Here is an 18,688-nt window from a genome sequence, read left to right as displayed (position 1 = left end):
AATAGAATGGGATTGGCAAGGTAGAAACCAGGAGGCTGCGAGGAGTCCAGCACTGGCCATGGTGGCCTGGGAAAGACTGGTCACAGATGGCGTGGGGAGAAAGCTGATGGATGTGCCGATGCATAGAACGAGGTTGTGAGAGGCAGAGAACTCAAGGTGGCTCCAGAATACAGAGGTGGCTTGAGTACATGGTAAATAATGTTGCCGTTTACTCAAATGGAGAGGGTTTGTTTTTTTATTTTCTGTGGATCTCCCCTCTCATCCAGTCTTTGCTGAAAACTATAATAGACCGATCTGTACTTTGATTTAAACTATTTTATAGTTGGAAGGAAGAATAACAATGATGATGGCAGTAAGCAATATTTGATAGCACTTAAATATTTTAATATCCAGGAATGCATTTGTGCAATGTGGTCACACTGAGAATTTCTACACCTACTCCTAACTTTCCAAAAAAGAATTAAAGAATTTTTTTTGCAACATAAGGTGGTTTCTAACATACTTTAAAATACATAATTGTGAACAGTCTACATAATTATGAACTATGGAAATATTAGTTCTTGAAATATGTCAAAAAGAAGTGAAGAGAAAGTGAAAATGGACTGTAATGAATGGTATTATTTATCTAACTGTGAATTAATATATATGCTGTAATTTTTCTATCAGATCCAAGGTTCATCAGTGCCCACCTCATCCCGGAAAGTGACAACCCTGAAGATGACAAAGTATATTTTTTCTTCCGTGAAAATGCGATAGATGGAGAACACACCGGAAAAGCCACTCATGCTAGAATAGGACAGATATGCAAGGTGAGGTAAAGAAAAAAAACAATTGAGGAGGATTTCACTGTCCAATTATGGTTTTATTTCTTTTTCTTTTCCACCTGTGTGCAGGTACAATGAAAAATGTGGCTGAAAATTTTGACTGATCACTGTAAATATTAAATGGTAAAAAAAGACTGAAAACATAGTTGCTTATGAGTGACTCTTCATAGGCAAACATGTAGGCAGAGGTGGTGATAAATTATTTCAAACTTACATGAAACTATCTTTGAAATTTTAAAGAAACATTTTTTCATGTTACCTAGGAAAACATGCTTTTTATATTCTCAAACATAGCATAGTTTCCTACGATGTGTAACTTTTGAATGGATATTTGTTGCTGGAATAGTTTGATTTTATAAATTGATTATAGCATCCTAGACATGAACATACATAGATGATTGTGAAGTTCTGAACTTGGAGGTAATTCATTTACTGTGTGACACAAAATTGAGTATGATATTACATTATACAGTTAGATATATAGAATAAAAATTGCTCAATAAATGTTTATGGATTAATTAGTATCAGTGTGAAGATATGATAACAGTACCATCCTTTCCCTCTACACTGTATAATACACGATATATATGCAGTATGAACAAAACCTACTGCTAATATATATTCAAGCACTTTTCATCTCAAGAAAATCACAAAGCCAGATCCAATAATTGTCTTCAATGGAATTTTCTTTTTCTAAGAAAATAGGAAATTTTTGAAAATCTCTATTGGGGGAGTTAGTTAGCATCTTGCCTACCCTAATCATGATCTAATTATTTATGTGTAGTATATTAAGTAACTGGAAAACTAAAAGTTTTAACAATCTGGAAACATACAGAAATATGTGAAATTATATAGAATCTATTATCCAAAAAATATGAATCATATTTAAAAGCACTGCCTACAAGAGTTTAAAAAAATCGTTATAGTATATAGAATTATATAAACAAAATATAAATCATTGTTATGTTTTTGAAGGAATACTTGTGTTCCTTCAAACATATGCACATAAATATTATTTTAAAAGACTTTAAGACAGTAAACATATACTATAGCAATATAATTTATTGCTTCATTAAGTAAAAATTCAGTTTCATTATCAGTGAGGAGATAAATGAATTTCTTATATTAAGTTCTATGCAAATACCTTTTCATTGTGCTATTTGTAAAGTCAAAATTACTTCAGCTGTTCAACTTAGAAAATATCCAGTGCTGATATACTTTTGTTTGAGGCCTATTTTCAGTATGGGCTATGAGGTGTGTGTTTAGTCTTCCATTGAATAAATACTCATTAAGTGTATCACGTCCCAGTGCGTTCACTGTATGTTCTAAGCCATTCCTTTAATAAAGTTTGAGTGAATAGATTTGACCAAAAGTATAATAAGAAAACATAGTTACTTGGATCTATAATAAAAATACTTGTATTTTGAAGAAGAAATTGTATGTTTCAAGATACAAAGATAAAGAGAAAAATCTGAAATTATCATTCATATGCACATTTCTTAAAACCAGTGTTCTCTCCTTTCAGAATGACTTTGGGGGGCACAGAAGTCTGGTGAATAAGTGGACAACATTCCTCAAAGCTCGTCTGATTTGCTCAGTGCCAGGTTCAAATGGCATTGACACTCATTTTGATGAATTGCGTAAGTTGCCAATGATACGGTACAGAGAGTATCTGTTCAGACATTGTCATAACCACCAAAATGCAACTTTTTCTAATTTTGTTTTCAGAGGATGTATTCCTAATGAATTCTAAAGATCCTAAGAATCCAATTGTATATGGAGTGTTTACAACTTCCAGGTAAACAATTTTTTACTATCTTATTGACATAGAAACTTCGTTTCCTTTAGGTGCTTTGCAAGTATCCATACTTTTTTAAGACACATTGCTGAAAGAACAGTCTTGGCTTAAACTTTGAGTTTAAATAAGTTATGACCTACATAGTTGTTTAAAATAATAAATTTCAGCAAAGAATATCATCACCATAAATAGGATGAAAAATGTGTCATGTCCTATATATAGCTTTGACTTTAAAATCTGAGTGAAATGTAGACTATTCTGAAAAGCAGAAATCTGAGTTTTGATCAGAGTTTGTAGAGCTATAAACTGCAGGTAAAACACTTCTCCTTTTGCTTCCCCTTCTTCCTCCACCCCTTTAGCCTCACCCTCTTCCTTTCCCCATCACCCATCTTCCCAAGGCTCTTGCTGTCAATCAAGCAGTAATTATCTCCTGACTATCTCATTCAGTGTAAAAGTGATATTACCTGGAGTTGTTAAACAGACATTAATTCATTTCTTCTGCTTCCTCATTACTTAGTGCAGTGGTTCTCAGACATCCCTTTGAGCATCCATCAGAGTTGCCCAGAAACTGTAGGCAAATAGAGTTGCTAGGCTCTCCCCCAAGAGTTTCTGAATCAGCAGAAATAGGATGGGTGCTATTTATTCCTTTATGAAAATATCGTTATTCAATTTTATAAATATTTACTGAGATTTACTATGTGTCAGGTACCATGCATCATGTAGTTGATGTTACAGAAAAGCAACCAGGCATCTTTCTTCCCTCATGCAGCTTGCCCTCTACCAGATATTGTCTGTACAGAAGAGTTTTCCAATAATCAACTTGAAAACACATGTTTTTCATTTGGTATGATTTATATGTAATTTTCTGTGGTGAAATACTGGTTAAAAGATAATCCTTCCATATCTTAAGTGTGCACAACTGTTATATCTCTCAAGCTGTATTTATATGAGTATAATAAAATGGAACATTGTGGCAGCTCATGGCAAACTTCTAGTTGTTTCAGGTACCTGATTTTTGTCAACAAAATGATGGTGATAATTGCTATAGTACCCCACTTTGATTAGGATGTAACAGCTACTAACTTAAAATAATTTTTTTAGTTAGGAAGAGATTGCTTTAAATGCCTTCACACAAATCAGACTTTGTTACTGGCTGTGATGCTTTTGATGGTTTGGGAGTTTAAAATAATACAATGTGACACACCATTTGACATTAACTATTCATTTTCTGCACCAGTTTCAGGTTATTTTATAACTTCTTTTTTTATGACTTCTTAAACATTCTTGCCTGCTTAAAGTTCTCTGGCTTCAGTAATCATGCTTGAGACTTAACATATCACCATTGTTTATATTTTTATTTCTATTTGATATCAAAATTAAACATTACTTTTTAGAAGATCGTCTCTATGTGTTTTCCCACCAAAGTTTATGTATATGAACACGTATCTTCATATCGTATATTGTCTACACATGATGTAAATATATGTACCGTGAGTACTAATGATGGTTTCGTCTATGCCTTCTATTTTTCAGTAATCAGAATTTGTTCTCTTGTATATTGCTAAAATATTTACACATGACTAAAAACAATCCCAAACATTTATTTGAGATTGAATTTACATTCAAGTTTTGATAATTGATATCTGATATTTAAGAACTTAGAACAACTTAAAAACAGTTGTCTTACCACTGTATAAGGATGAAAATCTGTTTTATTTCTGTTTCTCTTTTTTAGTAACATCTTCAAGGGGTCAGCTGTGTGTATGTATAGCATGAGTGATGTGAGAAGGGTGTTCCTTGGTCCATACGCTCACAGGGATGGTCCCAACTATCAGTGGGTACCTTATCAAGGAAGAGTCCCCTACCCACGACCAGGAACTGTAAGTGGCCTAGGTGTTTAATTAATTACTTTATTTATTTATTTATTTATTTATTTATTTATTTATTTTTAGTACTCTATATACCCAATGTGGGTCTTGAACTCACAACCCCGAGATTAAGAGCTGTATATTCCTCCAACTGAGCCAGCCAGGTGCCCTCCCTTTTTAATGTTTTTTTTTTTTTAAACTTATGGTCTAGTTGTTTAAAATACCAAAGATGGAGTTCCTTCCATCTTGTTCGAAAGATGGAACAAATGTGGAATTCCTTTTATAACCTTCAGCATATAAAAAGCAGCTATAAACAGGTATTAACTATAGATAATGTAAAACAAAGGTGCCAAAACTATAAACAATGGCAAAGCTAGGATTTTTTATGATACTGTGGAATTCTACATTTAAAAATATGTTTTGGGATCCCTGGGTGGCGTAGCGGTATGGCGCCTGCCTTTGGCCCGGGGCGCGATCCTGGAGACCCGGGATCGAATCCCACGTCGGGCTCCCGGTGCATGGAGCCTGCTTCTCCCTCTGCCTGTCTCTGCCTCTCTCTCTCTCTGTGTGTGACTATAGTGAATAAATAAATAAAATCTTAAAAAAATATATGTTTTGGGGTGCCTGGGTGGCTCAGGGGTTGAGCGTTGCCTTTGGCTCAGGTCCTGATCCCAGGGTCCTAGGATTGAGTTCTGCATCGGGCTCCCCGCAGGGAGCCTGCCTCTCCCTCTGCCTGTGTCTCTGCCTCTCTCTCTCTGTGGTTAAGTTCAGTGCTTACCAGTCATTAATACCCATAATTTTTGAGAAGTAGAAAGTGAATGGGTAGCCTTATTTATTTTCTTTTCTGAAAATGGCCTTCCTGGAGAGTTGAAACAATTAGGATCTGTTCTTCCTAGTTATATTGAAGGCTTCAAGGATTGCCTAGTAAATAGGAGGAAGAAAAGTCTTTAAATCAATATTATTGTCCCATGGGAATTTGGCACATGCCCCAAGTAGGTAAAGAAGATATGCAAGAAAATCTCAGCGAGAGCAGGGCCTAAATATTTTAACCGATACTCTCTGCTCTTGCGGACCTTTCCCTCTTCCCTCTAGCAGCCCCCGGGCACATTCAGGCTTAAAAAAAAAAAAAAAAAAGAACTCAAAATAAAACCATCTTTGAATCTGCAATTTAAAGTAGGAAGGAAAAAAAGGAGAAAAAAATAAACCAAAAACCAAAGACCTCAGTATGGTAGAAAATAAGTGAAGTTATCAGTGATGGCAGAGGCCATAGTAAGCGGACTGCCCCCCCGCTTCAGTGCAACATCTCTCAACCTAAGAAGCGTTAAGGCAATAATTCCCTGTGATGAAATAATTTACATTTGAAGTTTTAGCCTTTTCTTTAATTTTACTTCCGTTTTGTTTGTTCTGTTAAATTCCAGGAATTTATGTTTTATACATTTTATTAAATGTGAGGCTTTTAATCTTGTTTTTCTCTATAAACTCCTATGAGCAAATTGAAAATTCTGCATTTCATAAATATTACTTCTAGTCGATAGTTCTTGTAGATTAAAAATTTTGTAGATTATTGTCATTTCAGAAGGATGAACAAAAGGTGAAATATTGATTATATGAAGTCAAATGAGTTTTACAAAAAGCACAAGATATTTACTCTATTTCTTAATGGCAAACTGCTTTTACTTTGTTGGTGGTGAGTTTTATATCCCTGTGGCTGTTTATATCTCTATGGCTCATTAATGCCAGAGTATTCCCAATATAACTTGACTCTTTCTGATTTCACCTCAACAAATGTGGAATTCCTTCAGGGGGCTAGATATTGTAGTGCTTGTTTGGGGATACAAAGGTTTTGATCTTAATATACATAATGTATTTGCAGTTAATGATAGACGTTAGAAGTTACTGTGTGTCAGTTTCTATTCTAAGAGATTTATATACACCTATATTATGTATATGTATTATGTATCTTATATTCAAAAGCCTAACTCTTGTTCCCTTTTCACAGATGGGCCTCTGAGGCAAGGGGAGGAATGAGGATTCAGTTCAGGCAGTTTGATTCTAGACCTGTGTTCTCACTTACGACTCACAGAGAGTTGCTAAAACATGAGAGGTTAAGTCACAGTGTGCACCGAGTTGTTTTTTTTTTTTTTTAAGATTTTATTTGTTTATTAATAAGAGACACAGAGAGAGGCAGAGACACAGGCAGAGGGAGAAGCAGGCTCCCTGCTGGGAGCCCGACATGGGACCTGATTCCAGGACCCCAGGGTCACGCCCTGGGCTGAAGGCGGTGCTAAACCGCTGAGCCACCAGGGCTGCCCTGAACCAAGTTTTAAAGTCAGAAGCAGGGGGATCCCTGGGTGGCTCAGTGGTTTAGCGCCTGCCTTTGGCCCAGGGCGCGATCCTGGAGTCCCCGCATGGAGCCTGCTTCTCCCTCCTCCTGTGTCTCTGCCTCTTTCTCTGTGTGTCTATCATGAATAAATAAATAAATCTTAAAAAAATAAAAAAACAGGTTTTAAGTCAGAAGGAGAAAGTAATGCCTAATCTAGGAATTAGGGAAGGGCCTCTAGGACAGAGCACCTAGCTCCATGAATAAAATTCACTTGAATGAGTTCATTAATTCAAAAAAGGGGCAGCTGAGACTAGTCGTTTTGTTAACACTAGTGGAGAAAAACATACTAAGTGAAACATATTACATTCAATAAGTAATTTTATGATTTGCTTAAAAAGTAATTCCTTAAATCCTTCAACTATTGTAGGACATATACGACATGTATACAACATATACATACATACATATCCAGAGATATTCTTCCCATTTCAAAACAAGTTTATTTCATTTCCCATAAGTCATATGACCTGTATGAAGGATATGGCAGAGACAATTGATTTCTCCTTCTAAGCATCTTGTAAGATCAAGAACTTCTCTTAATTACAGTTCATTTCCCAACCTCAGTCATTAAATGGAAAAAGTGACTTAGGTATGAGACAAAAAAACCCCCAAGAAACTGGGGATGTTATACTTTGAATGCTTGTACCATGTAATTAAATGCAGTGGAAAGAGACACAGTGAAATATGAATTTTCTCATTTTTGTTTTATTGCCATATGGGGAGTATTCATACCCCGAAGTGACATAATGCCAGTGTACCACAGTGCATCCTTGCTGCTTCTCTGTAGCCATCATCTGTCTGTTCAGCTTCATCCACTCTGGCCAGTGTTCAAGGCCATGCAGATTGTTAAACACTTTGAATAATACATTTCCTTATCCTTAAAATCAATTGTTAATAAGATAGTACTGTTGGTACTTTTTGTGGTACTTTCTCAGTGTTAGGCTAGAAACAAAGTAACAATGAATAGTTTATATTGTCTTTTAGTTTGAAAAGAATATTTGTATTTTAGCAGGATGCCATAGGGGAAAAAATGTATCTAAGAAAATTATTCTGAGAGTCTCTTATCTGATTATTAATTTGATTTAGTTGTAACATATTCCATTTCTTATTTCAGATAATTTACCATATCAGTAGAGTATATTGTGTTGCTACTAACAGAGGCATCTGACTCCTGTACACTGAATTCTTTAGATGTGTTTGTAGTTTTTGGTAAGAAATGGTAACATAACTAAATCCCATTGAGATTTAAGAGACGTTTACGAAATATATACTATATATTACATCTATTAATATCAATAACCTTATGTTTTAGTTTATCAATTACTTAACTTTAAAGAAATAATGACAGGTTTAGATTTAGTTTATGACCGTTGAGGTCATAGATTATTGTATAATGTATAATTCTATTTACTATATTTTTATCAAAAGATATTCTTCTCTTTATCTTAATAGTGTCCCAGTAAGACATTTGGTGGATTTGACTCTACAAAAGACCTTCCTGACGATGTTATAACATTTGCAAGAAGTCATCCAGCTATGTACAATCCAGTGTTTCCTATTAACAACCGCCCAATAATGATCAAAACAGATGTAAATTATCAATTTACACAAATCGTAGTGGATCGAGTGGATGCAGAAGATGGCCAATATGATGTTATGTTTATTGGAACAGGTAAATGTTTTAATTTTAGCTCTAAATTTCCTTCCAGAACGTTGTTTAATTGAGTGTGCTAAGAACTGAAGGAAGTTTTTATAGTCACTATCAAGATGTAGTTAACTTCTAATAAATGACTAAAACACATGAACATCCACCATGACAATGTGTTACTACAAAAGTAACAACCTGTTGTATATTGATTTAAACCAAATCTCCTTCTCAATCAAAAGTTGACAAGTGCAGCCAGGTAAAGCTAATGATTAGGTAAACAATGCCTATGATTGAATCATAACTCTTTTCTAGCCATTGGCTTTTTTGAACAAAGATATATTGCTCAAACCATGCCTAAAATTCCCAAGACATTCAATAATGTTTCTGGACAATATTGATGCAAAATTATCTGAACTTTAAAATTATCATAGAGTGCAAATCTTCTAGCAAATAAATTTTGGCAACAAAATTTGCTTAGTGTTTTTGCCATACAATCAGAAAAAAAAAAAAAAAAAAAGAACTTCATCAGAGGAGCAAAATGGACCTAAAGAATCATCAGATGCATTTTAGTTACATTTCTAAAGAAATTTAACAACGCATTTTTACCAAATCCATGACTCAAGCAAGCTTTTTGCAGTTATATTTTCAGAATGAATCCCATTGCTTTTATGATATATTTTACCCTTACTCTGTTCATTAATACTATTTTGAAAGCACCAGTTACAAAACTGAAACTTGCTATTAGGGTCAGATTCCAAGGCAATAAATTCCTAGTCTCCATTAGCATTGTTAACTGACATAAATCAGTGAGAAGCAGAGTGACTGCGCCACCGAAACTTTGTATAATAACATACATTTTCCCTTGGTGAGAAACAGAAAAAAACTGAATTAACTACAGGGGAATGGCAAGTGTGTGGTAGGTGCTGTAAAGATATAGTTTTATAATGAAATTGTGAAATACCTATATTATCAGGTGTAACAGTGTCAGAGTCTGAGCAGTCCAGTGCAGTCTACTTTTATGAGTGAGAAAATTTATCAAAAGAGTCTCAATGAGACTCAAGAGTTCGATAAAAATCAATGAATTGCAGGTATCAACTTCTGGGTACATACATCTTTAGAAATTATAAGGTGATAGTATTTGTATTCAATGTCAAAATATGATCAGATCTATCTACAGAGTAACTAAATTTACTCAGTAATGTCACACTTACCTTTTTTTTCCACCTCTGGCCTAAACGTGTTGAGGAGTCCCTCACTCATTGTCTGTGCAACAAAGGCTTGCTTCAGGCTATTTGACCAAAGAAATCCAATCATGAGTTTTTAATTCCTCTTGGACACAAGCTGTCTTTAAAGGAGCCAGTTTCAGGAGCATGTTGAATGTCTGAAGATACGGATGCCTATCGGTCAGTACAGACCAGGGTCATCTGTCAGCAAAGTGAATTGATTACAGTAATTTTATCTTTTAACTGGGTTGCACATCATAGTATATTGATCCTAGTTGAGTAATCTGATTCAATTTGTGTGAAATTGTTTGAAATACTACTCGGTAAAACTAGATCTGGAACACAGATAAAGTTATGTTTAGATACTGGAAACCCATCAGAGGCATTGAGTAGATTAACCTAATTTACCTTTAATCTTGGTGTCATGAGTAGTCCAAAGTCCTATAAACATAGAAGTAACCTCTTAACAGAAGGTTATGTGTGTGTGTGTGTTTTCCCCACTTTACAAGGGACACCCTAGCAACTTTTTTTAATTTTTATTTTTTTTTCAGTAGCAACTTCTCTTGATCTCACAAAGGACATCATATTGATGCCCTGAAAATGGTTATCAGTGGCTATTCAGTGAATACATTGTTATTTTTCTGATGTATGACTCTTTTTTTCAAATAATGCGTCAGTTGAACTTGGTTAAAATGAGCCAATTTAAGATAAAAATAATCGATCAGCTGATCAGACCTAGAATGTTAAAATATTGAAGAATCCACTTTAAAAAAAATGTTAATAAGCTCCTGTTCTTCATTCTATCAAGGAATAGGAACATACCTGTGAATACTGGAAAAATAGTGTCCCCTTATTAACCCAATTTAGAGTAAAAGCAACACTTCTTTCCTTAAAATATTTTGTCTCTTTTCACAGTGAGAATTAGGATAAACAGTGCTTTAAACTAGATACAGTAGTTTTTATGATTTATGCTCCTGAATTTTAAATTTCTTTAGTACTCTAAAATTGATAATTCAAGACATTAATCAACCAATCTTTTAACCAAATGTGCTTAACCATTATTGAAAAACCACCAGAACAAGAAATCCAAGGAGTTTATTTTGGGAAATCAAGTTATTGTCATTCATCACTTAATGGTCTTCCAACTGTCTTTAGGGGCCTATAAGCACTAAAGGGTTCCAGGTGGCAGCGGAAGATGAGCAGCAGGGCTCTGAAGCTCTGACTACTGTTGCTTGACAACATTCTTTGCATTTTGTTGCTGCATTAAGACAAATCTGCATTAAGTCTTTACAGGTAGTTCCTGTTTTCACAACAAAAGTGGAAAAACCTGTCATATCAAATTGGTATTATCATTTTTTTAGTTTTTTTTTTTCTTCTGAGACACCTGATGATGGAGATTAAAAATTTTTTAAACATAATTCAACCTAGTGATTATTAAACATATTTTTTAATTTTACAAGTTCAAGATAAAGCCATCTTCCAAGCTTCACATATTTCTAAAACTTCGATTGTTTTTGTTCCACAGCCATGTATGAAATCTATCTAGTTGCATGAAATGCATTTGAATATATATATATTTTACTACTGCTATAACAAAAAAAATAAAAGGAAGACTGAGGTCACAGTGTTCTTTCTGGGCAAATACTGATTTCATTAATTAACACGGGCTTTTGTTCAGATCTATTGAAATTGTGTTCTCCTCCTCCACTTTCTTTCCAAGATGTTGGGACTGTTCTTAAAGTCGTTTCAATTCCTAAGGAAACTTGGCATGATTTAGAAGAAGTTCTGCTGGAAGAAATGACAGTTTTTCGGGTGAGTGCTGCTTAATTTCAAGTGTCAACAAGTTCACGTGTGTCTCTCCCCTAGGACAGCTGCATACTGAGTTGGTATGGACGAGTAGTCTAGCATGCCCTTCCAATTAGCTTGTCAATTAGAAAGCCAGACACTAGTCAAAATAAACCTTGAAACTTTCAATGCTAGTTAAATCTAAAAATGTAAAGAAATATATTCTTGGCTCATATTTTGTTTTCTCAATAATAAAATATATGATTTATGTTTTATATTATTTATGTAAGTTACCACAGTGACTAGACTCATGTTGCTCCCCACCCCCAAATCTCCTCTTTCATGCTTTATGCTCTAACTGGGATGATACGTAACTTCCATAATTGTATTAAAGGAAAAATACATTCGAATGATAGGGAAATGAAGACATGTCAGTCATTTTTTAGCTTATTCATGAATTGTTTTATCATATTTTCTGAAATCATTTGTTAGCAAAAAATGTTTGAGTTTTACATTTACATATATATTTACATATATATTTATTCATTGAGAGAGGGAGCGAGCACAAGCAGAGGGAGAGGGAGAAGCAGGCTACCCGCTGAGCAAGGAGCCCGGCATGGGCTCCACCACCAGACCCTGGGATCATGACCTGAGTGGAAGGCAGATGCTTAGCCAGCTGAGCCACCCAGGTGCCCCAGGTTTGAGGTTTTTATATCACTGGTGGCAAATATGTTATGAGTTCCTGGTCTACACACTTAAAGAAATATACAAATATTTGTTCCTTTTTCCAGAATCACAGATGGCCCAGGTAAATCTGTATAGTATTGGGGAGTAGAGACAAGCAGGATATGGGTTGAAGTGAGAGGAGAACCAAGGTAATAGAACATATACTACATACAATGTCTGTTGTTTCTTTTAGATGGCTAGCTAGTAGGAAGAGTTTGAATTGAAGCACGCCTTGATATGAATTATTTATGAGATATGACAGGGAAATAGATGCCCATAGAAGGTGTTACTTCAATTTTTATTAAAAGAATAGTGCAAACATATGCAGCATTTATAACCACAAAACAAACTGGAATTGGAAAAATAGTTTTGGCAGAAAATTAGAAAACACTGGATCTCATCTCACAACTCAAAATTATCTCATTTAGGCCCCAGGTGTTCCAGAAACCTTATCTATAAAACAAAGCTGCTGGATTGAATTTTTCAGTTGATTAAGTATTTTAATCAACTTCCTACGATTTTGTTTAGCCCCATATTTCTAGACCATTTTTTTTTAACCCAATTAGGTTCTTGCTCACTATTCAGGAATGTTTTGAAGAGAAAATGAAGTAGAATATGGCAAGCTCCTAATATATACTCACACAATTAAAATCATGATTAACACTGAAATAACTGATTAATCATGACATAGATATCTTGTAACAGCAACTAAACATTGTTCTAGTGGAAAGAGTTTTCACTTCAATCACATCGACATAGTATTTCTTTTTGGAATGCATATGTGTATGGTCTCTTTGAGCTTCTGCATCAAGAGAAGCTTAAGTGAAACAGCCAGTGGAATACTTACTTCACAAGGAAGCTAGAAAAAATAGAGACACACAAAACATCCAGGACAGTGCCAGGTCCAGGTGTACTGTGCTCAAAATTTTATTAATACAATTTTATTGTTTTAGCTTAGCTACTCTGAAAGTAAGAAGTAAGCCACATCTCGAGTCAAATTTTCTATTAAGCCTTCAAAATAATAAAAATCATCATTATTCTATTCTGGTTTTTAAAATCCTGTATTTTGGCCTTATGTCATGTCTAATATGGAGTAATAACTAATCACTATTGTTCACTAAGTCCCATTTCAGTACTTATACATTGATGCTTTAGCCTACAAATTCAAAAATACAATTATCCAAATGGACCACGTTCACGATATAGAAGTCCATCTAGATCTAGCAAAGAAATCATGGGTACTGAAGGGTGAATAAGTAAATTGTTTTGTGTTCATTGTTGTGTCTCCAGAGCCTAAAATATATTTTCAGCCAACATCTATTAAGTGAATGAAGGAATAAGTATTGATGAAAAAAATGAAATATGAGAAATTAAAGTGTTTATGGTCTTCCTCAGGGAGGCATACTTAAAGAGAGGGGCCAGTGGAAAACTGGAAACAGCAACAAGTTATCTTGCTGATTATATCCCATAGTAATCTCTAGTAGAAAGAAAAGAAAATTACCAACTCTCTATATTTAGAAATTTTCATTGTTACCACTGTTGCAAATGAAATTATAGGACACACTGAAATATTATGTTAACTTAAAAATGTCTTACTTATTTCCATCACCTTCCCATCATGTATTTCCTTTTAGTTGTTTGTATATTTAATTCCCTGTGTCTCTAGGATTTTAAGTTTGTATTTCACACCTCAGTACATCTTAGTACATTAATAAAAATTCTAGTTTCAAAAGATACTAATTTAAGCTGATCTGTTAAATGACTTAACAAAATCTTGAGAGGTTGAAAGCCAACAGTCTCACAAGCAAATGCTTAATATCCATGAGATTTTGTTAATATTTTGCAGTTTCCAGAGAAATACACAACTGAATTAAGACTATGATAATGATTGAATGACATTTTTATGGTTTTTAAGATATCATAAGAAAGGTCATTGATCATTATCAACAATTACCTATAAGTAGGTAATATTGTGCTGGTAAATAAGTGATTTTTTTGTGTGACTTTATGCTTTTATAAAAAGATTGTTTGCATCCTGGGACACATCTCCTTCCACAGATAAATGTTCCAGTTCTCTCCCATATTCTCTGCTATACATTATTGTCATTATTATTTCTTTGGCACTCAAGTAGACAAAACATATTTGGGCAGAGTTTAGAGAAATATTTACTTTTAACATTCTATTCTATCAGGCAGAGTTCATACATATATTGTGGTCTAGCAATTGGAATATTTCACTGTCAAACTTTGTTTAATTTTGAACTAGGAGGGAAAAAACACAACACATTAAAGCAATTGCTATATTCAGTGAAACAAGCAGAGAAACATTACGGTTTCTATACTTCTATTTGAGCCTTACATGTAATTCCATTTAACATAAAGCAAAATTAAAAAGTGTTAACCTGAGCATAACAGTATTTTGACACAGTAAATAAACAAGGAACAGATTTCCAGTCATAGTAGTATCGGATACTCTTGGAGTTTAATGTCAACCAACAAGTTAATTTTATCAAAATATCATCTCCAGGAGACCATGTTCATTTGTTGTCCTTGCAACGCTGAATTAAAGCCAGTAATATGTCCATTGCCATCCTGAGGTTGGTTTTAGGAAAACACCCTGGCTAATCACAGAACATTCCAATGGTTTCAATTACATCCAAGATACTTTTTTAAAAATTCTGAGTGAAATCAAATCCCAATCAGTATAGAAAGAAAAATATTATTCAGTAATAAAAATTTCCATTTTAGAATAAAATTTTAATAGGTAATAAGAGGTGAAATAAAACTGGCATTGGTATAGGACTCTAGAAATGATTTCAAATTGCCATTACATATTCAAAATGGTGAAGTTCTGAGAAATCTAATACCAAGTACTGCTTGTAATCATAAATCTATATTTGGATCATATTTACTAGTGATTCTGATCAACTTGATTAAAGTCAGTTGAGCCTTAATTCCTTAATTCTTAAATTTTTAAAGTTTTTAAAAAATCAATTTCACCAGTAAATTAATATTACTAGTAAGACATTAGTATCATACTATGGGATCTTCTTTCCAGTCCAAGGAAGGTTTTACTTTGGAGACAGAGGAGTGTTAAATCAAGTTGCTGTGCATGTAGTACAATGGGTTTTATTTATAGTCCTATTGACTGCAAAGGATTGCAAGGCAGTTAGTTACATCGATAATGCATGCATTTTAAACTCAATTTATGCAATATTCCATGAACAGCTGAGCTAACAAATGAAAGAGTTTAATTTTCATTCAAATGTAAAACATAATTGATGCTTTCCAAAACCTAGTCTATTAACTCATTCTAAAGGAGCCTCCATGTGCTTAGCAGCAAGGGAGTTATGTCAGATTCTCCAGGGATCAGCAGGTTGAAAAGCTCTACAAGCGCGAAAGTTTAATAAGGACTGGATTAAAATATCTGAAAAAAATATAGTAAATTAGAGTCATAGAAAATCTTGAAAAGATGCTAAGTTTTTAATTTCATTTTTACTTGAACACCAATTAACTTTGCAGTTGAAACCAGTTTCATTTAAAAATGCTTATGAAGCTACATCTGTTTTAAATGGAAGTTATATTCACCACCAGCTATTTCTCAGAAAAAATATAGCTTACTTAAATGGATGTCATCTTAATATATTGTCTATTAAAATTCAACTGCAGGCAGCAAATATCCTATCCCAAACTGTTATTGATTTCCTGGCCCAAAAAATAAATGTGGTTCTTTTAATTAGGAGATTCTAGGGTCTTAATTTAAGAATGTTGAAATCATAATATGATACACTAAACTTTGGTGTGTATTGGGGTTTGCTTGTTTTACAATTTATGTATGAAATGATTTATTTTCATCTACCTTATAGATAGTTGATTTTTGGAATTTTCCATGAACATGAAGTATATAAATATTATTCAGCTTCACTCTTACATTGTTTCACTTAGGTTTTTAAAATAAATTAGAGCTAACTTTCACTTCAATTATATTATCTGTTAATTCACTATCCAAGAAGCACTTTCCTTGCACCTTGGTTATAAAACTTATTTCATGAAAGTCTATGTGCAGTTAGCTGCTTACATAACCACATAAACCATTTCTCATGCAAAACTGCTGGAATGGAAGAAGTTGCTTGGAAAATTTTCCTAACTCTTCCAAATTCTGTTTGTGTTCATTGATTCCAGTATTATACGAACCTAAATACAATAGTCAGCTTTGTCTTTTAGTATATGTGCTGCCGAAGCGAGCACTCAGCTTTGTCTTTTAAAGCTGAAAATCTGTGATGAATTGTCATCTTGATTTTTGTGATTTGATGCTACCAAGTTTTAAAAATCATATCTCTGCAAAGAAAAAAAATTAGTAGTCTTTCATCATGACTGTCTCTGATAATCCTATAGAAAGTTCTTATTTTTAATATTGATTTATACTATGAAAATGGGAACCTATGGGAAATCTCTAAGTTATCTTATTAATTTACATCCTAAATCATTTGTTTCATTGTGTCTCAGGCAAGTTGTCTTAAATTTGTTAAGACTATCCTGCGCTCAGCTTAGCTGTCAGGATTTGAAGTGAAAAGTTGCAATTCTCTAGCATATAGGAGGTAATTAAAACCACAAGAGTGGATGAGCTCACCTGGAAAAGAGTGCAGCATCCACAGGAGAGTACAAAGGAGCAGGCAAGGAAGGCAAACATAAGAGGAATAGCTGAAGGATGAGAAGACTCTGAAAAAAGCTAAGAATAGCCAATAAAGAGTTCCGGGGCATAATGAAATTTAACAGAGGAAGCAGTCAAAAGAAATGAGTAGGTCAGTCATGTCATATAAAGCAAAGCAGTCTAGTAATAATAAGATGGACTTGAAGTGTTCATCACCAGTACAGTTCATTAGCGATTTCTTCTGCTGAGACTCCTGGGCCACCTCTCTAAGGGCGAGGCTGGCCTCCATGGGTGAGGAACAAACGGCCCCGAATGAGACATGAGTAAGTAAGGACAGCGAGTATAGGATACTTAGATTATTTTCAGAGAAATTTCAGCTGAACTGGAAAGCTTGAGGAAAGACCTTTCTAAAGGGATGGCTGCCCTTATCTCAGACAATTAAGTGGAAGGAACAGAACACAGTGAGGAGAGTGGAAGGGATAGGAGACAAGGGAGAAATTGGTAGAGCATTCATTCATTTATCATTCATTCAACTCATTAATTCATTCATTTAACAGATTTTACTGAGAACTTGTAAATACCAGAAACACTCCCAGGTGCTAGGAATATAGCAATGAATGAAACAGCCAAACATCCCCCTCCTAAATTAGTGTGTAGGGGGTTGGGGAGGGCTTGGGGGGATGACTAGTGGGGACAAACAGGAAAGAAAAAATACTAGATGCCTCTGCTGCCCCTCCTTACATCCTGTCAGCCTTATCCCACCCAGCACAGCCTCACTGTGTATCCCGGGGCTTCTCTGACGGCAGGCCACAGGGCAGGAGTCACAGCTGGAGGTGTGACTCACCCATGTGGGCATCTAATGAGTAATGGAATGAATAAATACTTTTCTTGGTACAAACCTCAGTGGCCAACTTTGAGAATCAGTGTCCACTGTCCTCAGATTTTCTATCGTGATGACTTCCATAACACATCTTTCTTTGACTGTTTCTCCTTCCTGTCAATCCCTAATTCCTCACTCCTGCTCTCTACCTACTGATAAGGCCTTGTCTCTGATGCTGCTTCGGGGTATAAGAGGAAACTCACAAAACACAAGATAAATGCTATATTTATGTCATATATATGTTATATATATCACACATCCCCGTAAATGCAACATGTATGTATATTCCAGATAGTGATAAGCACTAGAGAAAAAACTAAATCAAATAAAGGATATGGGGGTTCTGTGTGTGTGTGTGTGTGTGTGTAAGAGAATGAGAAACATTTGAATAAACACTGTGTGCCAAGCACATAGGTAAAGTGCTTGCAATTTATGAACTCCTTCAATCTTTTCATCAGTCTTACAGGGAAGATAACATCATACTCATTTTTCAGATGAGAAAACTGAATTACAAAAAGGTCGCCTACTTGGCCTACTATCATACTTGTGGCCAGGTTTGCAGTACTATTTGAATCTATGCAGTTTGGCTTCAGAATCCAACTCTTCACGCTTTGTTCTGGGCTCAGCTTTAGTCACCTACACAGCGAGGCCTTTTAAGGTGATTCTTCCCACCTAAGCCTCTTTCTCATCGCCGCCTCTGAACCCCCAAGCAATGTCCTTCTTAGTGTTTAGTGTGTCACTGATGAAAGATACAACGGAGCCCAGTTCAATGAGAGTAAATCTGATGGAACATAAGCTAATATTTTCAGATGAATAGCCTTGTGGTGGCCTAAGTTCATCAAAGAATGTACTTATTTATTCAAACTATATGTGTTCACGAGAGGCATCAGAACACTCATCAA

At 34.7% G+C, this 18,688-nt stretch overlaps 1 protein-coding gene across 5 annotated transcripts in view; it reads left to right on the top strand.

Annotated features, from left to right (window-relative positions):
- The window catches only part of SEMA3A (semaphorin 3A), a 461,093-nt gene that overhangs the window by 413,883 nt on the left and 28,522 nt on the right, over positions 1 to 18,688 (top strand). For all 5 annotated transcript variants that reach the window (XM_041723448.1, XM_041723450.1, XM_041723447.1 and 2 more), the window contains 6 exons: positions 667 to 809; positions 2,350 to 2,464; positions 2,553 to 2,622; positions 4,358 to 4,502; positions 8,326 to 8,545; positions 11,465 to 11,556. In XM_041723448.1, coding sequence (XP_041579382.1) covers positions 667 to 809; positions 2,350 to 2,464; positions 2,553 to 2,622; positions 4,358 to 4,502; positions 8,326 to 8,545; positions 11,465 to 11,556 — 785 coding nt within the window. The remainder of the gene's footprint in view (positions 1 to 666; positions 810 to 2,349; positions 2,465 to 2,552; positions 2,623 to 4,357; positions 4,503 to 8,325; positions 8,546 to 11,464; positions 11,557 to 18,688) is intronic.

Source organism: Vulpes lagopus, chromosome 11 (genome assembly GCF_018345385.1).
Source record: "Vulpes lagopus strain Blue_001 chromosome 11, ASM1834538v1, whole genome shotgun sequence".
Classification (NCBI taxonomy): Eukaryota; Metazoa; Chordata; class Mammalia; order Carnivora; family Canidae; genus Vulpes; species Vulpes lagopus.
The sequence above is the reverse complement of the archived record's forward strand: the minus strand, read 5'-3'. Positions and strand labels throughout refer to the sequence as shown.